This window comes from Halictus rubicundus, chromosome 1, assembly GCF_050948215.1.
Source record: "Halictus rubicundus isolate RS-2024b chromosome 1, iyHalRubi1_principal, whole genome shotgun sequence".
NCBI classification, from domain to species: Eukaryota; Metazoa; Arthropoda; class Insecta; order Hymenoptera; family Halictidae; genus Halictus; species Halictus rubicundus.
Genome location: NC_135149.1, coordinates 16,347,913 through 16,370,184, shown reverse-complemented (window position 1 = coordinate 16,370,184; position 22,272 = coordinate 16,347,913). Strand labels below are relative to the sequence as shown.

General features: G+C 52.0%; 1 protein-coding gene across 4 annotated transcripts in view; it reads right to left on the bottom strand.

The window, feature by feature from the left end:
* The window catches only part of Gckiii (Germinal centre kinase III), a 114,816-nt gene that overhangs the window by 51,132 nt on the left and 41,412 nt on the right, over positions 1 to 22,272 (bottom strand). For 2 of the 4 annotated variants that reach the window (XM_076790107.1, XM_076790105.1), the window contains exon 1: positions 1,031 to 1,337. The exons of 1 other annotated variant lie outside the window; for it this stretch is intronic. Coding sequence is in view for 1 of the 3 variants with exons in the window: in XM_076790106.1 (XP_076646221.1) it covers positions 18,043 to 18,308 (266 nt within the window). In the remaining 2 variants the exon portion in view is untranslated. Of the gene's footprint in view, positions 1 to 1,030; positions 1,338 to 18,042; positions 18,309 to 22,272 lie in introns of those variants that run through there. One more of the 4 variants, XM_076790106.1, reaches the window with a different exon arrangement.

Genomic DNA, 22,272 nt, shown 5'->3' with positions numbered 1-22,272 from the left:
GCGCGCTCGCGCCTCTTCTTTCGACGCCGCATCTCGCCTAGACGAGTCGAGGAAACAGCACCAGGCCGTTTTATGCTCTAAATATCCCCGGCCACTATAGGAGAATTAACCTACCGTGCCCGAAAGCACACTACCTTACTTATCCCGACGAGTGCGTCCAGCACGAGAACGCTTAACCCTCAATACGTTTCCCAGAAATGGTCGATCCTCGACCCTTTCCGCTTCGAGTACCAACAAACTTAACCGGAGACAGTAAAGATTGGGCAACAGTCTTTCTCGACAACCGCTTCGACGATATAAAAAGAAAAAGAAAGGAAAAAATTCAGAACGAAGCGAGCGAATGTAGCGAAGAATGCCACGGCGGGCAAACCGAGCAGGGGAATTCCGATGCGTTGCAAAACGCAGAGTACTTTCCTAACATCGGTTCGTAAAACCCTGAATCGCAACGATACACGGAGGTAGTCAGTCGATGAGTCAAGTCTCAAGGATCCGGCGTTTTGAAAGACGCCGAATAGAATCTCGATGACTAAGATCCAGCGAAAGTCCTGGCAAGGATACAGCAGCCGCCGAACTCGAAGGAAACGGAGTGGAACGGCAGCGATCTGCTCGCGGGCACGGCGAACGTCGCGCGGCGCTGACATTTAAATGTCACACGTTGCGAGAGCGGCGAACAGTTCTTTAAACCAGCCGGGACCGTTTCGAGACAGCTGGAAAAGGTAAAGAAGAAGCGTCGCGTCGAAATGTACGACGAACGGATAACCGGGAGCCGGGTCTCGACGCGGAATAAATCGTCTCCGATATCGTCCGCGGCGCGGGATAATCGCGCTCGCCGATAACATATGTTCCCGCGGTCGGAATACGCGTTTATCGGACGGATATTCCTCGCCTCGTTTTTCAACGGCGGCGGCGATCGACAGCTCGTTCCTCGTTCCGCAACGTCACCGTTTCTTTTTTTTTTTTTCGAGCGGGCCGCCTCGGTTTATCGATCGTTTGCCCCGTGATCGATGAAGCCCTCATGCTCGACACTCACCGATTAATCCGCGCCCCTAATACGGGCGCGTCGACGCGTCGCGACACGACGATACGGGGTGAAAACAGATTGTCGAATCACTGTCGAAAAACGCACCGCACTGTCGACGCACACCCGTCCCGATTCTCACGTATCACCCATCTCGCGCACAAACAGGGGACATACACTGGCTCGCGAGGATCATCCGTGAGCACACAAGGGGAACATGGTAGAGCTCCGAAGGAGAAGAAACGCGAACGTACGCGAACGCGGTTGGCTAGCTGACTGACCGGTCGGTTGTCAGTTATTGTCCGCGGCCGCTTTCGAACTGACACGCGGTGCAGCAGCGCGAAGAAAGGCGCGGGAGAGCCGCTGCGAGAACGGCTGAGAGCGGCGAGCCGTGGGACATCAAACGCTAGAGAAGGGGAACGCGATGGGGAACGGCTCGCTCTGGACGCGAGACTCACGGACACCCGATAGACGCTCGACTCGGCTCGGCTCGGCACTGTTCTGCTTTGCTCAGTGCTCAGGGTGTGACTCCGACGACCGCCTTTCTGCTCAGAAACTTATCGCTCGCCGGACTCGTTAATTTTCCGCCGAGTTTCCGCGACGATTCGCCTCGCCAATCGCGACACCGACGCTACCAACGATAACTTTAGAATCCGCAAGTTCGGACTGTGTAGCACCGGCTCAAAGTTCAAGGACCAACGCGCGGCTAAACTTAGATTCGCGGGAGATCGCGCCGGTCGATAACAATTTTCCTCGCCGACCGCCGGAAACCGACAACGAGAAAAACTTGCCGGAAAATTTTGCCGTCTTGCTGTAAATTATCGACGAAGTCTGATTCAGAGGCACGGTTCCGAAGGGCATCGTGAAGCCAGAGATTAATCCGAAGGTCTGGGTGCTGTTATCGAAAGAGAAATTAGTTTTAGGAGCTACCGGCTGGTTCCACGAACCGAGAATTCCAAAGTAGACGGGGCGATATATTTTGTTTTATGGGAGGAGGAAAGACTCTTCTCGATCGTCCGAAGCTCGGGGACTTTGCTCGGAGCCGATAGCGACGCCTTTTAAGAATTCTTCGAAGGAACGATCAAAGTTTCGTGGCCGCCGAGAATTACGAGACTCGCCACGGAAACTAGAAACTGTTGCTCCCGCGATGTGGGCCAGGTGTAAATTAAGATTTCAACGAGTGACGTAAAGAGCTGGTCGACGAGGAACGTTCCGATAGGACGATGTCGCGCCGCGGACGTCCGCGTGAATATTCATAAGCGCGTTAACCTTGATCGAGACGATAATGGGACACGCGATACGGCGAGAGGCTGGGCCTCTGGTTCGGGGCCTTGAAAAGGTTGTGATCGCCGGTAAGGCTCACGGATCGCCAGCCACGACGATGACAATGATTACGAAATTACAGGCGGCGCTCACCGGGAGAGCACGCTTTACCGAGCGTGAACGTAAATCGATCGTCCGAGCCGGCTCGATCCCGTGCGAACAGCGGGCCGTCGCGTCGCATCGTGTCGATCGGCTTTCGAGCTCACGAAATCGGAGTCTCGATCGCTGGAAAGCTGCTGCTTTCTCTCCCACGGGAAATATCGATTTGTTCGGGCGGAGAGAGAGAGAGAGAGAGAAAGAGAGAAACCGAAAAGAAAAGCGGAACCGAAACGATACGTTTATCGCGTTCCGAGCGTCGAGCTCAGTTTCACGGACTTTTTGGTTTCTTTGGCGCTCTCGTAAATTTCCCGCGGCATTTCATATCCGCGCGAGGATCGACGACGAGCGGCGAATGAAATCGAGTTGAAAGAACACCATTCGGCGCGCGCGATTCGATTCCGGGAAAAAAATCGAGTCGCGACGCGAAGCTGCGAACGACGACGATGCCCGATAGTGCACTCGATTGTGCTCGAAGCCGAGCGCGCGCGTAACCGGATCGCAAAACTCAAGTGATGCAATTTCACGGCGCGACGAGTCGCGTTGTGTTTTCCGTGTGCTAAATATTTTCCACGGAGGCGGTACCGACACCGTCCATATTTTTTTTTTGCGGGGGGAAAGAGAGACGCGACAAGCGGATTCCTATGCAAATCGGCCAGGAAATCGCTTACCGGTATGCAGAATCGTCGGTAATCGCGATAAGTGGGTCGCGGACTCCTCGACGATGCCGAGAACCGCCGACGAAACGAGATTCCGGTCAGAAACCGACCCGACCCGACCCGACCCGAACCGACGCGTCGAATTTACTTTGAAAAGCGAGCGTCGCACCGTGGTCCAGATCGAGGAATTAGCTGTTCAGAAAGATGTTAGCATTGTTTCAAGACTTAAAGCCATAGTAAAGTAGGTCATTCGATTCGTTGTAACGTTATCTACAACATTATTAACCGTTTGAGTCCCAGGGGCCATTGAAAAAACATGGTCGAAAAACGCCGAACAGCGCGATAGAAAGCGCGATTGAAATACAAAATGTTTAATTGTATTATTTACATTTAAAAAAGCAGCTAAGTGATGTAAGTGCCGTCAGTAAAGTTGAGCGCACTACTTCGACAGTCAGTGACTGCACTGTCAGTTGTCCATAGCGTTCGAAATGTACTAGGACTTTTCGACACAAAATCTCAGCAGAGCGATCGCGCTGCTTGGGACTCAAACGGTTAAGTAAAAACTTTATAACCACAATTAAAAAATGAAGGCGAGATTCATTTTTTTATTTAAGAAAAAAATTTTTTTTAGATTTTTATATCGAACTTTATAGAAGAGTAATTACTGATTCATTTTTGTTTGAAACATTTCCTTGTCAGAGTACCGGAAATGCTCGAAAAATTGCGATAACATCTGAATAATGAATGATATTTAGCATATTATTGAAACAAATGGTGATATTTGAAGTCTGCCTGCGCAGGTGTATTTCTTATAAAAAGACTGTGTGCCTTTTTTCCATGTACACCATTTTCCTATCTGCTGTAGTTTCCAAGATATTCGTGGAAAATTTTGTTTACCCTCGACTTTCAGGTTTTGACCTTAGCTGTTACCAGGTCTCGAAATAATAAAATAATCTTCAATTCTGGAGGTAATGTGTTTTTTTATCTTAAATTACGATTATTTGGCCGTTTTATCTTAAGAGAATCATGTGACAACCTTAAAGACCTCTTAACGCTCCGCGCGGTACCGGTCACAGAGGCGCTTTAAACAATAATAACGTTTGCACCGGGACCGAATGGGATGTGAATCTTGCATGATTCCATAGAGCATGGAGTTCTGAAAATAATACACTTTGATACAATGCGGAATTATATGGAACTCAAAAGGTATCCTTTACTAATGATGGTAAACCTTGAAGATTCCCTTTAATTTACTGAGCATTGTTACTTCAATAAATTATAAATATTAAATCTTAGTACACAAGATAAACTCTCAATATAGACAAATACTATTCATTTGAAACAAAAATGGACACATAATATTAAATAAATTCTCCAGAATAACAATAAGAAATGAAGTAATTTTTTCGGTGAAAAATAGGATTAATAAAGTGTTAATTTTGAACCCTTTCGTCCCTGAATATAGAAATTGAAATTTTAACAATTACAGTGTAATGGATATGTAAGTTGGACTAAAAATGATAGGTTTCCACCCTCAAATTTTTCCTACCATAGTAGAGGTAGGGGGTGAAAGGTGGTACACATGTGTACCACCAGGGTTTTTACGTGGTGTGGGGCCCGGTGTGGTAGAATCGCCATATGCCCTGGCCTTTCAGTAATTTTTTAATCAGGCTGGTACATATGTATTTGTACCGCTCGGTAATTTCTTTCTCGTCTTTCTAATCTCGTTAATTTCGCCGTTTTCGAATGTCACAGACATTTAAGAAGCAATACACATTCGATAAACATCGATATGAGCAAGTTGCTTTTCCATCGAATGAACAGCTAATTCCTCGATCTGGACCACAGTACGACGCCGATCCGACCCGATCCGACCCGATCCGATCCGACGCGCGAATTTACTTTGAAAAGCGAGCGTCGCGTCGTTCGAGTGTACATCGAATGGATATCAGAAACCGTGTACAGTTTCCGTAAACGGATCAAGCGGAAGCGAGCGTTATAACAGGAAGGCGTATCATCCGATGCGCCATTGTTCGAAGATCACGGTTGAGCAACGTTCAGGGCCGTGCGCCGTTGTTGGACACGTTTTATTCCGATACTCTGTTTCTTCGGACGCACCGTTATTCGGCGAAGAAATTGAAACCTGTCGATTCGCTTTATTGGTTTAAACCGTCGTCGTTGTCGTCGGCAACGCGGCAGCGGTGACAGCCTCGTTGTATAACAGTTCGTTGCATTACCATATTTTGTAACATTCCGCGCTGACAGAATTAGAGAGGGATTGCGTTCAAGCCGGCCCGATCGTAAGGTTTCCGAGTGCCTGCGATCTTCCAGCGGTGCTTTCAGCGCTTCGGCTCGTCCCCAACTTGATCCGACGTACCTTTCGTTTCGGTTGAGTTTCGGTTCGCCGCTGGGAAATCTAATTTCTCGAGTGCGAGGATTTCGTGCAAAAGTTTCGGTAAACGAGCGCGTGACGTACGTGCGCGTTAAATCCGCTCCGAGCGATCCATAAACACCGCTGGATCCCGCCGAGTGAAAACACTTTTTCGAAACTTCTCCCAGGGAAGCTGTAAAGTATGTTGCAATCGATACCTCGTAATCGAACCTATCCAAGTCAGCTATCGGCCGTAGCCGAGTCGCGAGCGGCGCCGTGAAATCGATAACGTTACCGAGCAGAGAAAGAGAAAGAGAAAGAGTGAGAGAGAGAGAGAGAGAGAGAGAGAGAGGCGAAGAGAGAAAGAGAAAGGGAGGGAATAACAAACAAGCTTGCCCCGCCGTGAATTGGATTCTACGCGAACGTCGACTCTTATTTTACTCGGCTGTGATCACGCGATCCTAGCCACGGGGGCACTGCGATCTATAAAGGAGCCACGATCGAGGAACCGAGACCCGCGACATTTAAACGCGACTCGTAAGTCACTTCAACGTCCCGATAAACTCGAGCGCCGCGCGGCCAATCAATCGCGAGGAAATTGTGACATCAATCGATGAAATTATCCTCGCAATCACGCTTGTATCATATACTGGGTGCTCCGTACATTTCTACGACGGAAGAAAGTCATAAAGGACTGCGCTAATTTATACGTTTCGGATGAACTGCAAGCCTCGAAAAGGCGTGGCCTCGCAGCTCCGAGCTTCTAGGGAACCAATGCATCGCCCTATAGGGCGATCGGGGCTCAGACTTCGTCCAGACCGTCTCAATTCGATCAATATCGTCCCTGGAAGGAGGTGATTGATCATCGCTTATCGGAAGAGGAATTTATTCGCCGCAGAGTGGCGAGTCCATTAATAAAACGCGTCGGAAACGTAAATCCTCCGATTGTCTATAGTTCGCAGGTCCGACGAGCGGGTCTTGGCAGCGCGAGGACGGGGAGCCCGATTTCTCGGAGAAATTCATCGAAAACGCGAAGGGAAGGTGGATAAAAGGATTGGGCGTCGGCCGCGTGCGTGGACTATTAAATTTTAATGGTACCGCTGTCGCAGGACGAATTTTAATAGGGACCCGTGTGACTGCGCGCGATTTAATATCTGGCCGAGCTTAGGCTTCCGTGCTAGCCGACAGGACGTGTAGAAAATCCGTGACGGTTTTACGGTCGGGACCGGTCCGGATAAGCGCGCGACCATCGCGAATCCACGAGCTGATTTTCTATCGCGGAGCTGCTCTTTCATGGTTAAACGGTTCGTTAATCGCGACCGTTAACAGCGTCGCGCGGCTGTAAAACAACGTGTCCGGGATCGGGATACTGTTGTCCGATATTTATAGACGACGTCACGGCGAACGAGAATGGATTGCTTCTGTTCAATCGCGATCCGATATGGTGGCCCGAGATCCGAATCGGTGCAACGACCGTGTCTCGTCCCACTTATCCCCACTCTTCGTAACGAAAACGACACCGATTCCGTCACGATTAAAATCTGAATCGGGGATCGGCCCGGCCAGCACACCGAGATCTTACTCGGCTAGATGATCGTGAAACCTCGATCGAGCGATACGCGACGCGAATACATTGAATCGTCCCCGCTCGCGTCGTGAAAGCTGGTCTACAGAAAAATGCGATTAACAGAATCGTCGTGTTCGGGAATTCGGGAGACGAATCGTCGCGTCGGGGAATGTCACGGGAAAGGAGGCAATGCCTACAGCCGCGGTGGCGCGACGGCGATCGTACCTATGTACGTACCGTCCGTTTTGCAATGCACCGAGAGCTAAAATATCGTTGCACAACCGTGGCTGCACAATGGCGCGAAGTACGGCCGAGTGAAAGGCAAGGTATATCGCGGGGGGCTCGGCGACTAACACGAGCAATCGAATACAGGCGTCGTCGCGTTTACAGTTACACGCGTGCCCATAAATATCTACCTGGACGAGTGTCTCGATTAATTCGACTCGGTTTCGCTCGCCGCGTTACGCTGCGCCCGGCGATTATGCGGCACGCCGACCGGCGATCGTTGCGATATACATTTCGGTTCATTCCCTTCGACCGAACCACTCAATTTAACCGCTTGCGCGCGGAGACTTTCCTCCGATCGGCAAAACTAGCGAGCATTCGCGCGAGCGATTTCGCTTGGAACTTTATCGATGCGCATTCCACGAAACTCTTGGGATTTTTCTGCCGGAACGGACAGTTCCATGATGCTTTAATTGCCAGCATTCTCTCGGTGTCTTCTCTTAATATCCTTTTACCGGGGACAACGAAGTACAAAGGGTGAAATAACACGGCGATCTCTCCGAGATAGCGATTTCTTTCCGCGCGATTTTAACGGAGCAACTTGTCCGTGAAACGAAACTGCGATGCAGTCGTCGAAAATACTCCGAGAGCAGCCTCTCGTGCAAGGAGAATAGAATTCTTTCACGGATGATGGAGCGGAACGAGGCAACACGGAGACCGTGCCAGGACAAGGGTGACATAATCGTCGCGCGATCAATATAGTCGCCTTATCGAGTGTCAGAAATACGTTCATGGGGTCGGCCCCGCGTTACGGATTTGCCCCAATTGTGTCTCGGTCGGTCGCGAGAGGCCTCCGGTTCCCCGATGATGAAATTTTCGACGTGTCTGTGGAAAGACCGCGATGCCAGGCACCGATAAGTCCCGACGTGCTAAATTATGCCTGGTCGCGTTTAATATTCCGACACGTTTCAGGTAGTCTAATTTCCCGTCTCTTTCGATCAGGCCAAGACGCTGCGTTGCCGCCAAGAAGATGGACTCTGACCCCCACGGCTCGTACAATCGCGCGATAACGTTCCTACGGCAATAATGAATTCTAATCGCTATCGTTCCGATCGAGCACTATAAAATTGATAGAATCGCATGCTCCAACGATACGTATCTCGCTCGAGCATTTCTTTCCCTTCCAGTCTGTAATAAAGATACGTATCGATTGCGGTGCAGGAATCGCGACCGTTTCCTTTCCAATGTCGCTTTGACATTTGACGAGGAGATAGTGCGTGGAACGCGGGTCGAAGGCGACCCGGGGCTTGGAATCGAGGGCCGCGGTATCAAGCACGGTCGGAAGATAAATGAAATTTCGCCGGAAGTTCCGAAGTTCCGAGTCAGGAGATTCCACGTATTCGCGGCGCGGCTCTCTCAAGTGAGTTTCGTCGCCTCGCTTCGTTGCCGGAGAATCTTTCGGGCATCGGAAGTTCCCGAGATGCATCCATCTTGCGCGGAAAGTCGTTTCTAACTGCGGGCATGCGCCGCGCTACTTTCGGAAGGAAGCCCGTCGGGATCACGGGGGGGAAAAACTTGCGATTCGTTCGTTCGACCCGACAACTTCTTGCTCGGTCGTGCGGACAACGCTGTTGTCGTTCCCGCTCCGACCAGCGAAGACACGATTTTCACGATTCAAATGGCCAATAACCTTGCGATATAAATTCATCCCGCAGGACAAGAGCCGTTTTCGAGCAGCACTCTCGGCGAACCGGCAGCGTTGGCAAATACTGTACAGCAGTAATCAAACTTCCGCGTCTGGGCGGTTCGCTACGATTTACACGGCGAACCCTGCTCGGCAACTATCACCGTGTATCTGCTGTTTACTCTGCACGGTAAACTGCGACCACTTGACGCGCTGCAATCACGAAAATTTTCACCGTTTATGTAACGAGCTGTCGCAGTTCCACGATCCGACCGCGAGCCCCATTATCCGACGTATCGTTCCGTTCGAAATCGGGACACGAGCCGACGACGCGAAGCGGAAACACAACCTGTGGACAAAGGAGATTGATCTCGACCGCTTCTCCACGCGCAGAGCTAATCGTCCCGGAACTTCCTCGATTCTTCCCACCTCGGAAATAATGCACGAGGAGGGGCCGCGATCGTTAGTAAATACTTGATGACACTCGCTCCGGCTGCGGAATACCAATCGACGCCGACTCCTCCGGCCGAGTTTTTAGGACCGGTGCCAATTTCGGCATTACCAGCCTCCTCGTATCCTCGCGAGAGAATGGACGGCTGGCAGGGACGCCACCAAGGGACAAGGGTCCACGGAATATTCGATTTTTCTCGAGTGCTCGGGACCCGAGATCCTAAGAGGGTTCGAAGTTCCCTACGAGGGAAGCGCGGTGCCTCGGCAGTTGGCACAGAAGCGGTGTAAAAATATGGATGATAATCCTGCGCCTCGAATTGCCCCAGTTGTCCTGCAAAATGTAGGTGGCTTCTCTGTATGTTTGCACGAGACCCCTCTTGAACTACGCTATCGAGTGAAACTCGTAACAAAGATTTCATACGGTACAGTTACCGCGGTTGGTGAGTTGGCGAGCAGAGCGAATTGCACCCGCACGCTTTAGGCTCGCCCATTCGCCAACTATGAACGGTAGGTCTAATTATCGTAACCGTGAAGAAACTCGTGCGGAAAGGGGTTAATATTTGGCCAACTCGAAAGCTCCGAACGACAGAGGAGACTCGGGAAACGAGTCGGACGGTGGACGACTCGTGGAAAGCGAGAGATTACTTCGCGTGAGAACATTACGAGTAATTCCCTGTCATCGGTGCTCGCCAGGAGGAAAGTAGGTAACGGGACGGCTACTATTTGGTTGGTCTTTGACGACGAGCCACGTCGCCGCTCTTAATATCACGGCAATGATAACTAAAGACGGTGCATTACGGGGAATTACACGGTGTATAGAAATTCTCGTGGATCGGGGGAAGCGAGCGTGACGGGGACCACGCGCGGCCAGCAACTTTCGTGCGCCGTTAACGGGTTCTCTCTCGCTCTCTCTCTCTCTCTCTCTCTCTCTCTTACTCTCTGGTCTTGCCTGGCAATTATTTAATCCGCGCGCAACCACGGTGTTCGTCGAAAAATCCAATTACCTTTGCGTCACGTTCGCGGAATCTTCATCGCGGGAATCGGCGTGTCGCGTAACGGTAGACGGAAACCGAGGCGCAATATCAGAATCAAAAGTACCCGTTTTTCGGTGGAAGACAGGCCAGACACGGACCGTGCAATTACGGATCTGTCGATGCGGGTCTCGCATTGCGGAGCACGGGTCACCGACTGTGTCCACTCCGAGCCGAACCTATACCGGGTGGCACGTTTCATCGCGAATACATTCCAAAAAGTACCAGTCTCTTTCAGCATCCCCCGGCCGGCAGATATTCAGAATTACAGTAAAACTTCATTTATATGAACTCGTTGGGGGACAAACAGTTCGTGTAACTAGATAATTCATATTAGGTCGTCCCATAAGTTCGTGCCCGTGGATATGTTTATATTATTCACCATTGAAAAGTATTTTAATGAAAAACCGCAGAAATTTTATAGCGACGGTATGATGTCTTTGCCAAAAAGGTCAAAACAGGTTGTGGAATGAAAGGGTGATTACATATTTTATTTTTAGAATTTAACACGTTAACTGCCACGTCAATCACATATGACTGACAGTGATTTTTGACTAGGTTTAGAAATTCATTTTTGTTGTCACATATCCAGATAAACCGAATTTGATTAGGATCTCATTAGGATTTTTTTAGAAGGGTTAAGACAGCATACCCTGTAATACATTTTAAATTTCTAGTTTCGGTTTCATTAATTAAATTACACTGATTCTGCGAGAATTTCTGGGATTGATTTTTGGCACTTAACGTGTTAAATGGTACAAGAGTAAACGGCACGGACTTATGGGACGACCTAATGTAATAGGAGTCCACTGACATCCCCACTACTCGCAACTTGTTTAAATCATACGTTAACCTACTGCGTTACGGCCTTATTTTCGTGCGCAGCAGACTTTCATATAATTGGAGTGACGCTCGGTACTAGTTGAGATAATAGGAACCCATAGAGTTCATAAGTTTGCTCTATGGGGCACGGCTGAGGCTCCGCTAAAGTCGGGAGCATCGAAGCCACGCCTACTCGGAGCGGTCTGTGGGTGCGTCGGTTATTATCAAAAATAGGAATACGGTCGGGTCCGGCCTCGTTAGGTGCTATCTATCGGTCCGTCCCGGGTATGGTATAACTGCGTTCCGGATCGGTCGGGTGTAATGTATGGCCCCGAGACGATTACCTTTAAACGCGCGAGGTTCTGCGGGACGATCGGGTCGTAAAAGCAAGGGTCTGGGCTGCGCTTTTCGCGGGTTCGGTTCGGGTTTTACGAGGCAGGCCGGGTTTGCGGCTGGCATCAGGAAACTCGTAACCGGAAGATACCGCGCCGGCAAGGTCGTTACGTCGTTACCATTAGACGATCTGGGCCCCCGCTCGTATTGGGAGGGCTTCCTGTTGGTAGCCACGGGGGAAATGCACGTGGGATGCATTAATGCCGGCCACGGGTAAGTGTTTAACAGTGTAACTACCGGCGGCGATGCGAAGCGGGCTAATTATTGGACGCGTCGACCCACGACTGCCTCGCTACCAGATACATAGGTTTTTCCGGTGGCGCGAGGTTTCGCGAAACCGGGGAGGATTTGCGGACAACCGACTCGACAACGACGGTCGGCCTTTTGTAACGTACTCGGCCGTTTCTCTCCCCCACGAAATTCGAAAAGCGATCACGCGCGTTTCACGTCCTCCTAGGTCGTCTTCTTTCGCCGGGTTCTCGGGCACGGCTCCCAAGTGCGTGATATAAAATCCCCACGCGCTCTAAGACAACCGACGCCGCGCGTGCTCGGAATACAAGCGGAATCCGTTCCGTTCGAGTGCAGGCGCGAGACCCGCTCGGCCAGGTAGTTTTCTTCGTCGAACATCGAAAGTTACTTTCGAATCTCCCGTTATATCGGGATCACGTGGCACCGCGAGCCGATGAAAATCACGAGCGGGGCGCGGTATTTTATGAAGCGGAGAACGCAGACTGGTCGCGGCGATGTCAATAGAGCTGGTAGCGATCGATCTTTTTGCTCGTCTCCGCGCGGCGCGACGCGGCGTTTTCCCCGCAGAACGACCCGAGGAAAAAGAAACCATCGAGCGGATGCCTCGCCGGGCTGAACAACGATCAAATCCGGCCCGGATCGACGTATTCGCGAGGAACGTCAGAATTTCCACGGCACGTCCGCCGGTTTACGGAGCAACGATCGTTCGTTCGTTCGGTTCCACCGACCTTTCTCATGCGGCCGATTACACAACGCCTGACACTGCCACTTATCCCGTTACATCGTACCCTCTCCATTCGCGTTTCGTCGCCGACTCGCTCGCTCGCTCCTACTCGAGCGCCACCTTATACGGCGTAATTAAATTCGTTCCTCGAGCGTTTACGAGCCTCCTGGTACGCGTAGGTTTTTCGAGGCACCCCGTACATCTCGTCCCAACGACCGTCAGCCTTCCCTCCAAAGAAATTGCGTGAGGCGTGGCCGCCGGCTCGCGATTAAACTCGTCCTGCTACCATTTACGAGTCGCCCGGTGCACGCCTCGCTTTTCCCAGACACCTTACGCACATTCTACGTTCAACATTTTCGAAACGGAGGATCCTGCGGGGACCGTTCCGTAGGCAGGCGGTGATAAAAACGTCTCGTCGAGCGAGACGACAACAAATTCGTTTAATTTACGATTTTCCTTATTCGAGGGTGTCGAAGAAACCCTGCGGCGACTCCTAGCACAAGCTCGACGGGCTCCGGTGTGTTGACGAAGCTCGTGGCCGGCGTGAACGCGGCTTAACGTTCATCGATCGAGCCGCGGCTGGCTTTTAATAAAAACCTTTGGCTCGGCCGGCAGTGTCGCCGGACGAGACTTCGGCCTGGCAAAAATTGCTCGGCCTTTGTCCCCAGAGCGAGGCGGACCGTCCACGAAATCGATTATAAGCGAAAATTGTGCGCGCGCCCTGTCCGCTCCGACGGCAAACAGAAGGAAAAACGAAGCTCCGGCTGGTGACAAGCCATAAAATACACGGCGGGCCGCACGGAAAACCGTTTCGAACGGCGTCGGAAACTCCTGGAATCGGCTCCATACTGTTTGCAAATTCCTTCATTTCCTCGCAGTTAACGACCGTGGAATGAATCGCCGCGGGGTAGAAGGACCAAGAATTCGGTAAACAGCGGCGCAGTCGCGTCAAAACTCTGCCCGTAAATCGCCGATCAAATATTCCCCGGAAATGGCGATCGATTCCGCGTCGACGATTATGCGATGCCCGCTCTCCGCGACTCTCCCCCCGGGGACGCGATATTTCGATTTTCCGCACGCGAAATCGAAACGCCCGTCCAATTTGTCGAGCATTAACGACAGTTGCCGAGAATTAAATGGACGGGCCGGCCGATGTAATCGGCCTGATTACCGGCGGCTCTGTCCATCGATTGTCGGAGCATAACCCTGGCAACGTGGTGGTCGACCCCGATGCCTCGACCACGAGGAAACCCGAACCCGATCCGCAAACGACAAGGGCAGCCCGGGGTTTTCGGCCGAATCGGTCATCTCGTCTCGAGTGGACAGCGTTAATTAAACGCATCAGCGTTTCGGCGACAGGTTCTTCGTCCCCCGGCGACCGATCGGTTTCGATCGGGAAACTAAAAACGCCGAAAATTCGAATCACGGTCGTCGAGTACCGCGAGATTAATTTCTAACGAAAATGTCTGCGCCATCGCGAGGGATGAGGGCTGCGGGAAAATCCGTACAAACGATTCCCGCGATCGAAAATTGCGCGGAGCGACGGCAGATCGCCAAGAATCTCGCTTTGGAATTTAATATCGAGGGTACGGGGACGGAGTTCGGGCTCTGAAAGCTCCTCCGCGGAGTAGCGCGCTGCGGTTCACGTAGAATCCTTGTTTCGCGGTGAATAACACCCGACGGCAAAGAAACGAACACTCGCCTCGAATAGAACAGACTTCCGATCTCGCGGCGAGAATAGAAATTTATTGGGGTTTCCTTGAAAGCATTTTCCGCGAGCATCGGCCTTATCGGCGTCCCTTTGTCCGTGTTCAACTGACCCTTTTCAACGAACGTCACGATACATCCCCGCACGCCTCTCGCCGATTGAAATATTGAGAAAGAGTCGCCGGATCGATCTGCTCCATCTTCGATGCGATTTTTATTGCGAACTCCGACTCGCTCCGGTAATTGCAACTCGACGCAGGACGCGCCTCGATTCGAAATTACATGAAATTTCAATTGAGTTCTTGCGCGCTCGATAGTTCTGTCTCGCGAGACACCCCGTAGATCGGAGAATTTCGAAGGAACGCGTCGGACGAGTTTGTTGGGGCAAATAAATGTGGAGGATCGATTTCAAGACGCTTCGAAATCGTGAGACGAAGCCAGCTGAATTCTGATTGGCGGGCAGGGGTCTCGAAGAACGGGAAAGGGTCGGCTCGATACGGAGGAGGGTGTCTTTTAACAAAAAGGAGCGTTAATCCACTTCTCTCCCCGATCTATTTAACTGCCTTTGTTCCCCGGCGGAGCGAGACTTTCACCCTTCGTCGGGCACGCTTAACGGTTCGCACCTTCCTCGCTTTCGCGTCTACGCCGAGGCACTCGATACGAGAACGCAACAAACACTCTCGCCCTCCCGAATACGTATCACCTGACGCGAGAATGTACGAGAAAAACTCCGTCGGTCCGTGACTGCGCGCAATTTTTCCAATTTCGAGCGCGCGAACCTCGGGACCCGGCGAGTAAATCGTGCGGCCTGATTTACCGCGGGGATCTCGATCGAGATGGAAGGATTCGGGTGCTGGCAATGATATGGACATGCGTCCCGCCGGATGACGAACGGCTTAATCCACTTGGCGATTTATAGCGTTCACGGGGAATCCTTTACCACGTTCGGATCGCGAAACACGGCCGATCGGTGGCTTTAATCCGGCCACTTGGTTAAAGGGCACGTTCGCGCCGCTTTTAATGAACGCGCACGGCTACTCGTTAACGCGCGACCATCCGCGCAATCTCCTAATTATTATCCGCGAGAGGCCGGGGAAGGTTAATCGAAATTTTCCCGAGGAAGCTAATATCCGTTTTTGAATCGAAAACGATTACGGTAAAACCGCCTTGTACCCCGACGTGTACGGATAAACGAGGCGTTCTACCGCGTACTGTTCACTTCGCGCGCGCGCGCGTGCGTCTCGCTCGAATTCAATCTATTCGGGGGGTTCCATTTTCGCCGCGTCTTCAATAAAATCTAATTATTGTTATCGTAATCGCGAATTTGTTTTTTCCCCGGAGGACGGAAGCGGTTCTGCCCCGTTTTAAATTGCAATTATGCTGGCGTGGCTCGGCTAAAACGGCCGGAGAAACAATAAATTACCGATGAATCGTGACCGTTCGTTCGTTCGTACGGAGCGTATTTGAACAACACCGAGGGCCGGGCCCTTTGGAATGCAAAGGCTTGTGCGCGCGGCGACGAGACACGGAGATTTCGACGCGATGGACAGTTTAATCTAGTTGTTAATTTATAGCATTTCGGGGCGGGTCCTTTAACACGTTCGTTATCAGGACCGAATAACACAAAGGGCTTAATCTCGCCGGCTTCATTTGCATGGAAACCTCTTGAAGCGGGGAGGAGGGGGCAAGCGTTGCCGAGACGGCGAGACACCGGGTCCCGATAGATGCAATTAACTTATTCGTAGTCCCCCAACCCTTTCGTCCTCGAAAAATAAACCGTCCATCCCTCCAGCGAAACAGGATGCAAATCGTGCCACAGGGAAATTACTTGAAAGGGACAAACGGTGTTCGATGTAAAAAGCAAGAGAGAGAGAGAGAGAGAGAGAGAGAGAGAGAGAGAGAGAGAGAGAGAGAGAGAGAGAGAGAGAAAGAGAGAGAGCGAGAGGGAGAGGCAGGAAACGGCAACATCAACAACAACAGAAATTTGAGCAGAAGAGTGATAGGATGAAAAACAATCGAGCAAGTTTCGAGATAAAAAGAGAACCGGCCGCGCGCCGCTGAACGAATATCGATAGGCAGCCTAGTCAATCCTGCGGCAGAAATTGAAGCGAAATTGGATCCCGAGGAAAATGCAGCTCTCGCGATAACTCGATATTAGTCCCGGCTACCGTATCCGACTTTATTCCGCGCGCCGCGCCGACACGGGATGGAACACGACGCTCGGATCATTGTTTCGAAAATAATAATTACATTCTTTCGACGATCTCGTCGGTTTTCCACCGGCTCGGCTCGGCGCGATAATACCCGAGGGAACGGTGCAGCGGAGTGCATCTATCGTTGCCACGGCCTTCGCTGACCCATTTCGACTTCAAACACGGATCGCTCGCGACTCCCGTCCATCCGGCGGCATGTCTAACCCGAATACTCGTCCGCCAACACGGGAAATTGAAATTGGAACAAAGGGGAAGCGGGTGTAACGAACTCGGGCCGAAATGAAATCGGCCTGGTCCGACTCGGCCCGACGAGAGCCTCCGGTTCGATGAAAAAAAACCGAGAGTAGTCCCGGGTTATCGGGGAATCGAGACGTGAAATAAAAGTGAATTACGGCGGAAATTAAGGAACCCGGGCGAAGAAAAGTAATGGAAAGAGGGGGACGGGATATAAATTCGGAGGAGAGCCTTCGCGAGGCGAAACGTCGGCCCGCGTCAGCGGAATCGTCGCGTTTCCATGGGATTTCTGCGCCGGGCGAAGATAACTCCGTTTTGCGCGAGTGACGGCGGCGGCGGATGCGATTCTCCTTCGAGCTGGAAAAATTTGTCTTCTCGGCGCTCGGCGACGAAAACGAGCAGCTCCGCAGACTGATAAAAATCCTCGGTGGATCGTGCCAAAAGAACGCCGCATACTTTCCCGCGCGCTCACGATCCGCAGCGTCCCCTCTACCCATCTCGTCGAAAAGACGTCGTGTCGCGTCGCGTCCGTTGGAAAATTAGTGAGACGAAAAGATCCGGAGAAATCGCGCGGAAAACGCCCCAGAGAAATGTTTGCGCTGCCATGCCGCGGCGTGTCGTGTCGTGTCGCTACGCGAAGAGGAAAGTCGCGGGGAATTAGTTAATCGATCGGCGAAGGGAAACGCGACAGAGTAACGCCGGTAGCCGAGCAAATTTCGTGTTTCCACCAGACATTTCAACGTTGTGTAACGGTTTTTCGACGCGATTTCAAGTATTACCGGTTTTCGACGCGTTTCCGCGACCCGCCGCCGCTTAATTGGAACCGTTCGGCAAGATTACTGTCACTTCGCGATTAATCGAACGGGTTCCGTTTCGAAACGGTAGCAACAGGTGCACGCACCGGATTTATTCGTTAAACGACTGCAAACAAAAACTCGCGTGCCGCTTGCCTCTAACGATCGAACACCCAGCGAACGATTACGCGCGAAAACGAGCCGACCGTCGCGAAACCCGCTCGATTCGATGATGCGAAGACGTTTTGATAACAGAGGCTATCTCGTGCCTCCGTTTGTTCAAATTATAGGAGGTGACGATTGTGCGATACACTTGGACATAAGAAGCCAATCTACTTTCACAGATGCTGGAACGTTGTTCTGGTGATCTAACAGAGATCTGCGCTTTCAAGACACAAGAGAACGCGATCAAATGAAAACCGTGCGAGATCGTAGGACATCCTGCGTGTTAGAGGATAGGGTCTACAACAGTCGAGACTTACCGCTCTCGCGTTGAACGCCTGGTTCAGATTGTTCACGTTATTGTTGAGGTGGTTGTTGTTGTTGAGGTTGTTGGTTGTGCGGTGGGAGTTGTTGTTGCTCGAATGGTGGTTCGAGTGGTTGCCATTGTTGTGCTTGCTGTGCTTGTGCAGCACCATAGCGACGAACATTTTCGCCTGTCTCGCCGGCCGGTCGCACGTTAAACGATTTATCGTTCCTCCAGCGATCCGCAATTTCATTCGTCGCCACGGTGCATAATTCGGACCAACTAAAAGGTCAGAGCGAGACCATGAGCGGGTCAGATTCGTCCCGAGGGACAAGCGGATGGACAATTCTGTTTAAGCTCGGTATCGGCTCCGGTACTACACCGTCGGCGTCGTCCCTAAATCATCGTCGCCGATACTCGCCTGGCTTTGCCCTGTGGCCTGTGATAGCGCGGCGCGGCGCGTCGAACGAGACTCTATAACTCCTTGGAACGACAACGGATACAGTGGGAGTAATTCGCTGACGATTTTAATCGCGCTCGTCACGAACGCCGCTCGATGGGAAATTAAATCTCTGGGAAAAAGCGATATTTCTCGCGGGGCCGTCCGTCGTCGACGATAAATCGCGACTAGCGCACGCCCAGCTCGTTAATCCAACGCGCGACAAATCCAGGCTTCGTCCAATTAACGCCTAAGTTATTGCCGGCACGAACAGAAGCGATTATCGCGCAAGATTCGTGGAGGATCGGTCGTGCAGCCACCTACTATCGCCTCGAACGTGTGATCGGTCGCCGCGCCGATCCGATTGCAAGCTGCGACGATGCACTACGGAGAATCTCGCGTTGGCCGGGGCCACGTCGCCGATCCTCTTTTTACGGTTTTCGCGCGAAACGAGCGGCGTCGTTTTGCACGTGCGGCCCTCGAGCACGTGAAGAATACGACGGCCGACGGCTCGTATTGATTCGTTATAAATAGTCAGGTGCAGCGAACTGCGCCGCTCCTTCACTGCCCGGTCTCTCCTTCTCCGTTTCTCGTTCGCCGTTGTCTCCTTCGAGCCTGTCGTAGATCGATGGCAGCGAACGCCGCGAAACCTTCCTACGTTCCCAAAACTTTTCCTTCCTTCGTTCGCGAGTCGATATTTCTTACGATATTTTACGCCGGACGGGAAATATTGCCCTGCGGGCCACTGCTCCGAAATCGAGAGCGAATAGACCACGCCTACCAGTCGAGGTCCAAAGGACACGCCCACCGTGAAAAGTATCGGGCCTCGGATCGCAGGATTCGCAGGAAATACGATCGAATCGAAGACAAGGGTTTTTGCGACAAGCACGAAGAATCCACGCGCGGATAAATTGGGCTTCTCGGGAGCGCGGCAATCTTATTATCGGCTTTGTAGCACCTGGAAGATGGATCAAGCGATAGCGGATGAGGCGAAGGGACTCTCGCCGATTTTCCCGGCGAAAAAAACATTCCCGACGGACGTACAGGATCGTATGAAACCCCCTGACAGGACATTATCGTTAAGCGCTTCACTCGATTACCACCGATGCAAACACCTGCCGTCGGGGGCCCATTTATTACCGGGGCTCTCTATGCCTCGTATTTGGCGCGGAGCAACGGGATAACGGTTCGATGAGCATTTCAGCGTTTCCATCGAGAAGATTCGTACATCGACGAGGATAGTCCGGCGTTGTGACCGACGTTGCGTAAGATAGGGGCGAGAATCGTCTTAACAGGTAACGCAACGGCGGTCCGCGATAATTGGAGTCTGAGAGAGGTACGTCACGGTGGCCGGTATCGGAAGCGACCCAATTCGATTACAAGGCAATGTTCTGGCCGCAATTATTACCTCGGGGCTAACCGCGTTAGGTCGCCGGACGGGACTGCAACCTGCTGCTCCGTGGCCGTTCGTCGGCCAATCGGCAATCGTCCCGCCGAGTTGCAATAACTATTCCAATTAACAGTAAATTGCCGATAGAGATAGAGATAGAGATAGATAGAGAGAGAGAGAGACCCAGCGGCGATCAAGCGAATTCTGCTCGATCGGAGTTCGTCGACACGACCGTGTAAAGTTCACCGTGAGAGTTTCCGCCTTCTCTTTCTTCACCTTCGACCGATCGCGGTCTCCTGGAGCAGTTCCCGGAACTTCTCGAACGACCGATAATCTTGACGAATTTCTCGAGCTATACACCGGGTTCCTCACCTTTTCGAGGTAAGGGGAAATCTAAAAGGACCGAGGATATTTATTGCGACGGCGCGCGTCCGAGCGTTCGATCCGAAAGGGTAGCTTCCGGCCCGGCAGGACGATAACTTACATCCAGGAAATAAATACGTTGATCTAGAACCGGAGCGCCGGAAATCTCGATAATTGAAAAGTTTCCCGGGGCTCGACTTTTCCGGGGGGAGGGGAATCGCGTTTAAACACCGCACCGGCGAAAAACTATAAGACAGAGTTCCTGCGAAGGGCAACGGAGGTCTCGGTGAAATTCGCGATGGGAAACGTGAGAGGGTGGAACGGCCGAGTCGATCACGAATGGCCCGTGCATCCTGCGTGCGTCACGATCAGTGATACTAACTTTTCCAATTACCAATAAATCCCGGGGAACGGAAGCCGGCGAGCACGGGGGAAAAAGTACACGCGAGAATCGTCGGGCTCGATGCCGTTCATCACGAGAAAATGGAAGTTCGCGGTTTCGCGCGGACAGAATCGCAGAGCCGGGTATGGTAGTCCATCAACCGTTGGCTGCGCGATACCGGCTCGTTATCGTCGGCAGCCAAAATATGCGACCATAAAGGCCTAAGGATATCGTACGCGCGAGATCGTATCCAAAGGCGGCAGCACGCTTCCAACAAGATCGCCCGTCGACGTCGCTGCGAGAACACCGAAAACTGCGTATTTGAGCGGAGTTGCGCTCGTTTTACGAGCTCTTTACGACACCGAGAGCAGCGGAACAGGTTCGCATCGCCGCGCCGAATCTACCCAGTCGTACGCGAGAAACAAGTTGCAGGCGAATAACGTGGCCCGCAGCATCGCGTAAATAACCGCGAAGAACAATCGCCTCGGTCTTCTTTCTCGAATCGAATTCTACGGTCAGCAGAATCATCTCTAATCCTCTCGCCGCTCGATCGATTCGGCTGGCCAGGATCGTTTCGTCTCCTCCCCTGCCTCTCTGTAATATTGCTGCAATCTACCTCCTTGATAAACGAACCTTTCTGTTCCACTGAAACGAAATTCGGATAGAGCTTCCGGTCCGTAAAGCGGAAAGCTGAAACTTTCCGAAGGAACGCCCGGATAAATTGAAATAGAGGTTGGCTGCGGATAGATAAGCGCAGATACTGGAACAGCGCTCGAGCCTCGGACTTATGAAAATTAGAGAATACTTTTAGCATCTTCGATGCTCGAAGACGGCTCGTACTTTATTCACGAACGGCCGATTCCGTCGTGTTGTACGTCGTTGATAAAAAGCATTTCCTACGTGCGATCGATGAACAATTTAGAAACGAGCATCCGCTTCGATCGAACACTTTTTTGCTGGTGGCAGCTTTTCCACGACTGTTCGCGTTATTTCTCGACCGCGGTGTATTCCGGCGAGCTTTCGAACCGTGCTCCCGCGCGCGCGCGCGAAATTATCCGGCGTGGAATTCGAGGCGAACCGTTCTCGAATGCGAATGGGTTTTCGTCGGGCGAATTACGGGAATCATTGTGCCGTCGATGAATAGGAATGTCGGCCGGCTGGCGAAACGCGTGGCGGGGCGCGTGAATAGCCGTATCTTTGCGCGTTAGGTACATTAGCCGTCCGATCTAAGAGCGGAGTGGAGCGGAACCGAACGGAACGGGGAGCTGATACCGCGGACACGCAAAGCAGAAGTTTTTCCGGACACAATCCCGGCGGCGCGGTTATGTTTGCAATGCGCGTCTGTCGATCTGTCGGACATTCCTATTGGCTCTTTTCAGAACGGTCCGCGGATTTCGAAGGGGCGAAACTCCGATAGCGGGCGGCCCGGCATTGTTTCGTCGACGGACGGCGGCGCGTGTTATTGTGTTCGACGCGGTCCGATATGCCCGCGGAAAGAGGCAAGAGTCGCGGACTCGCACGAGGATATTGAAAGTCGGCGAGGAGCAGAGCAGAAGAGAGCAGAGCGGCGCAGAACCGCGCGCTGGGGGCCTTCAGGTGTACCGGGATCAGGGGAATGGAAATATTGGTTCGGGGATCCTCTTCCCCCACGCGATCTCCTTTCTTTTTATGA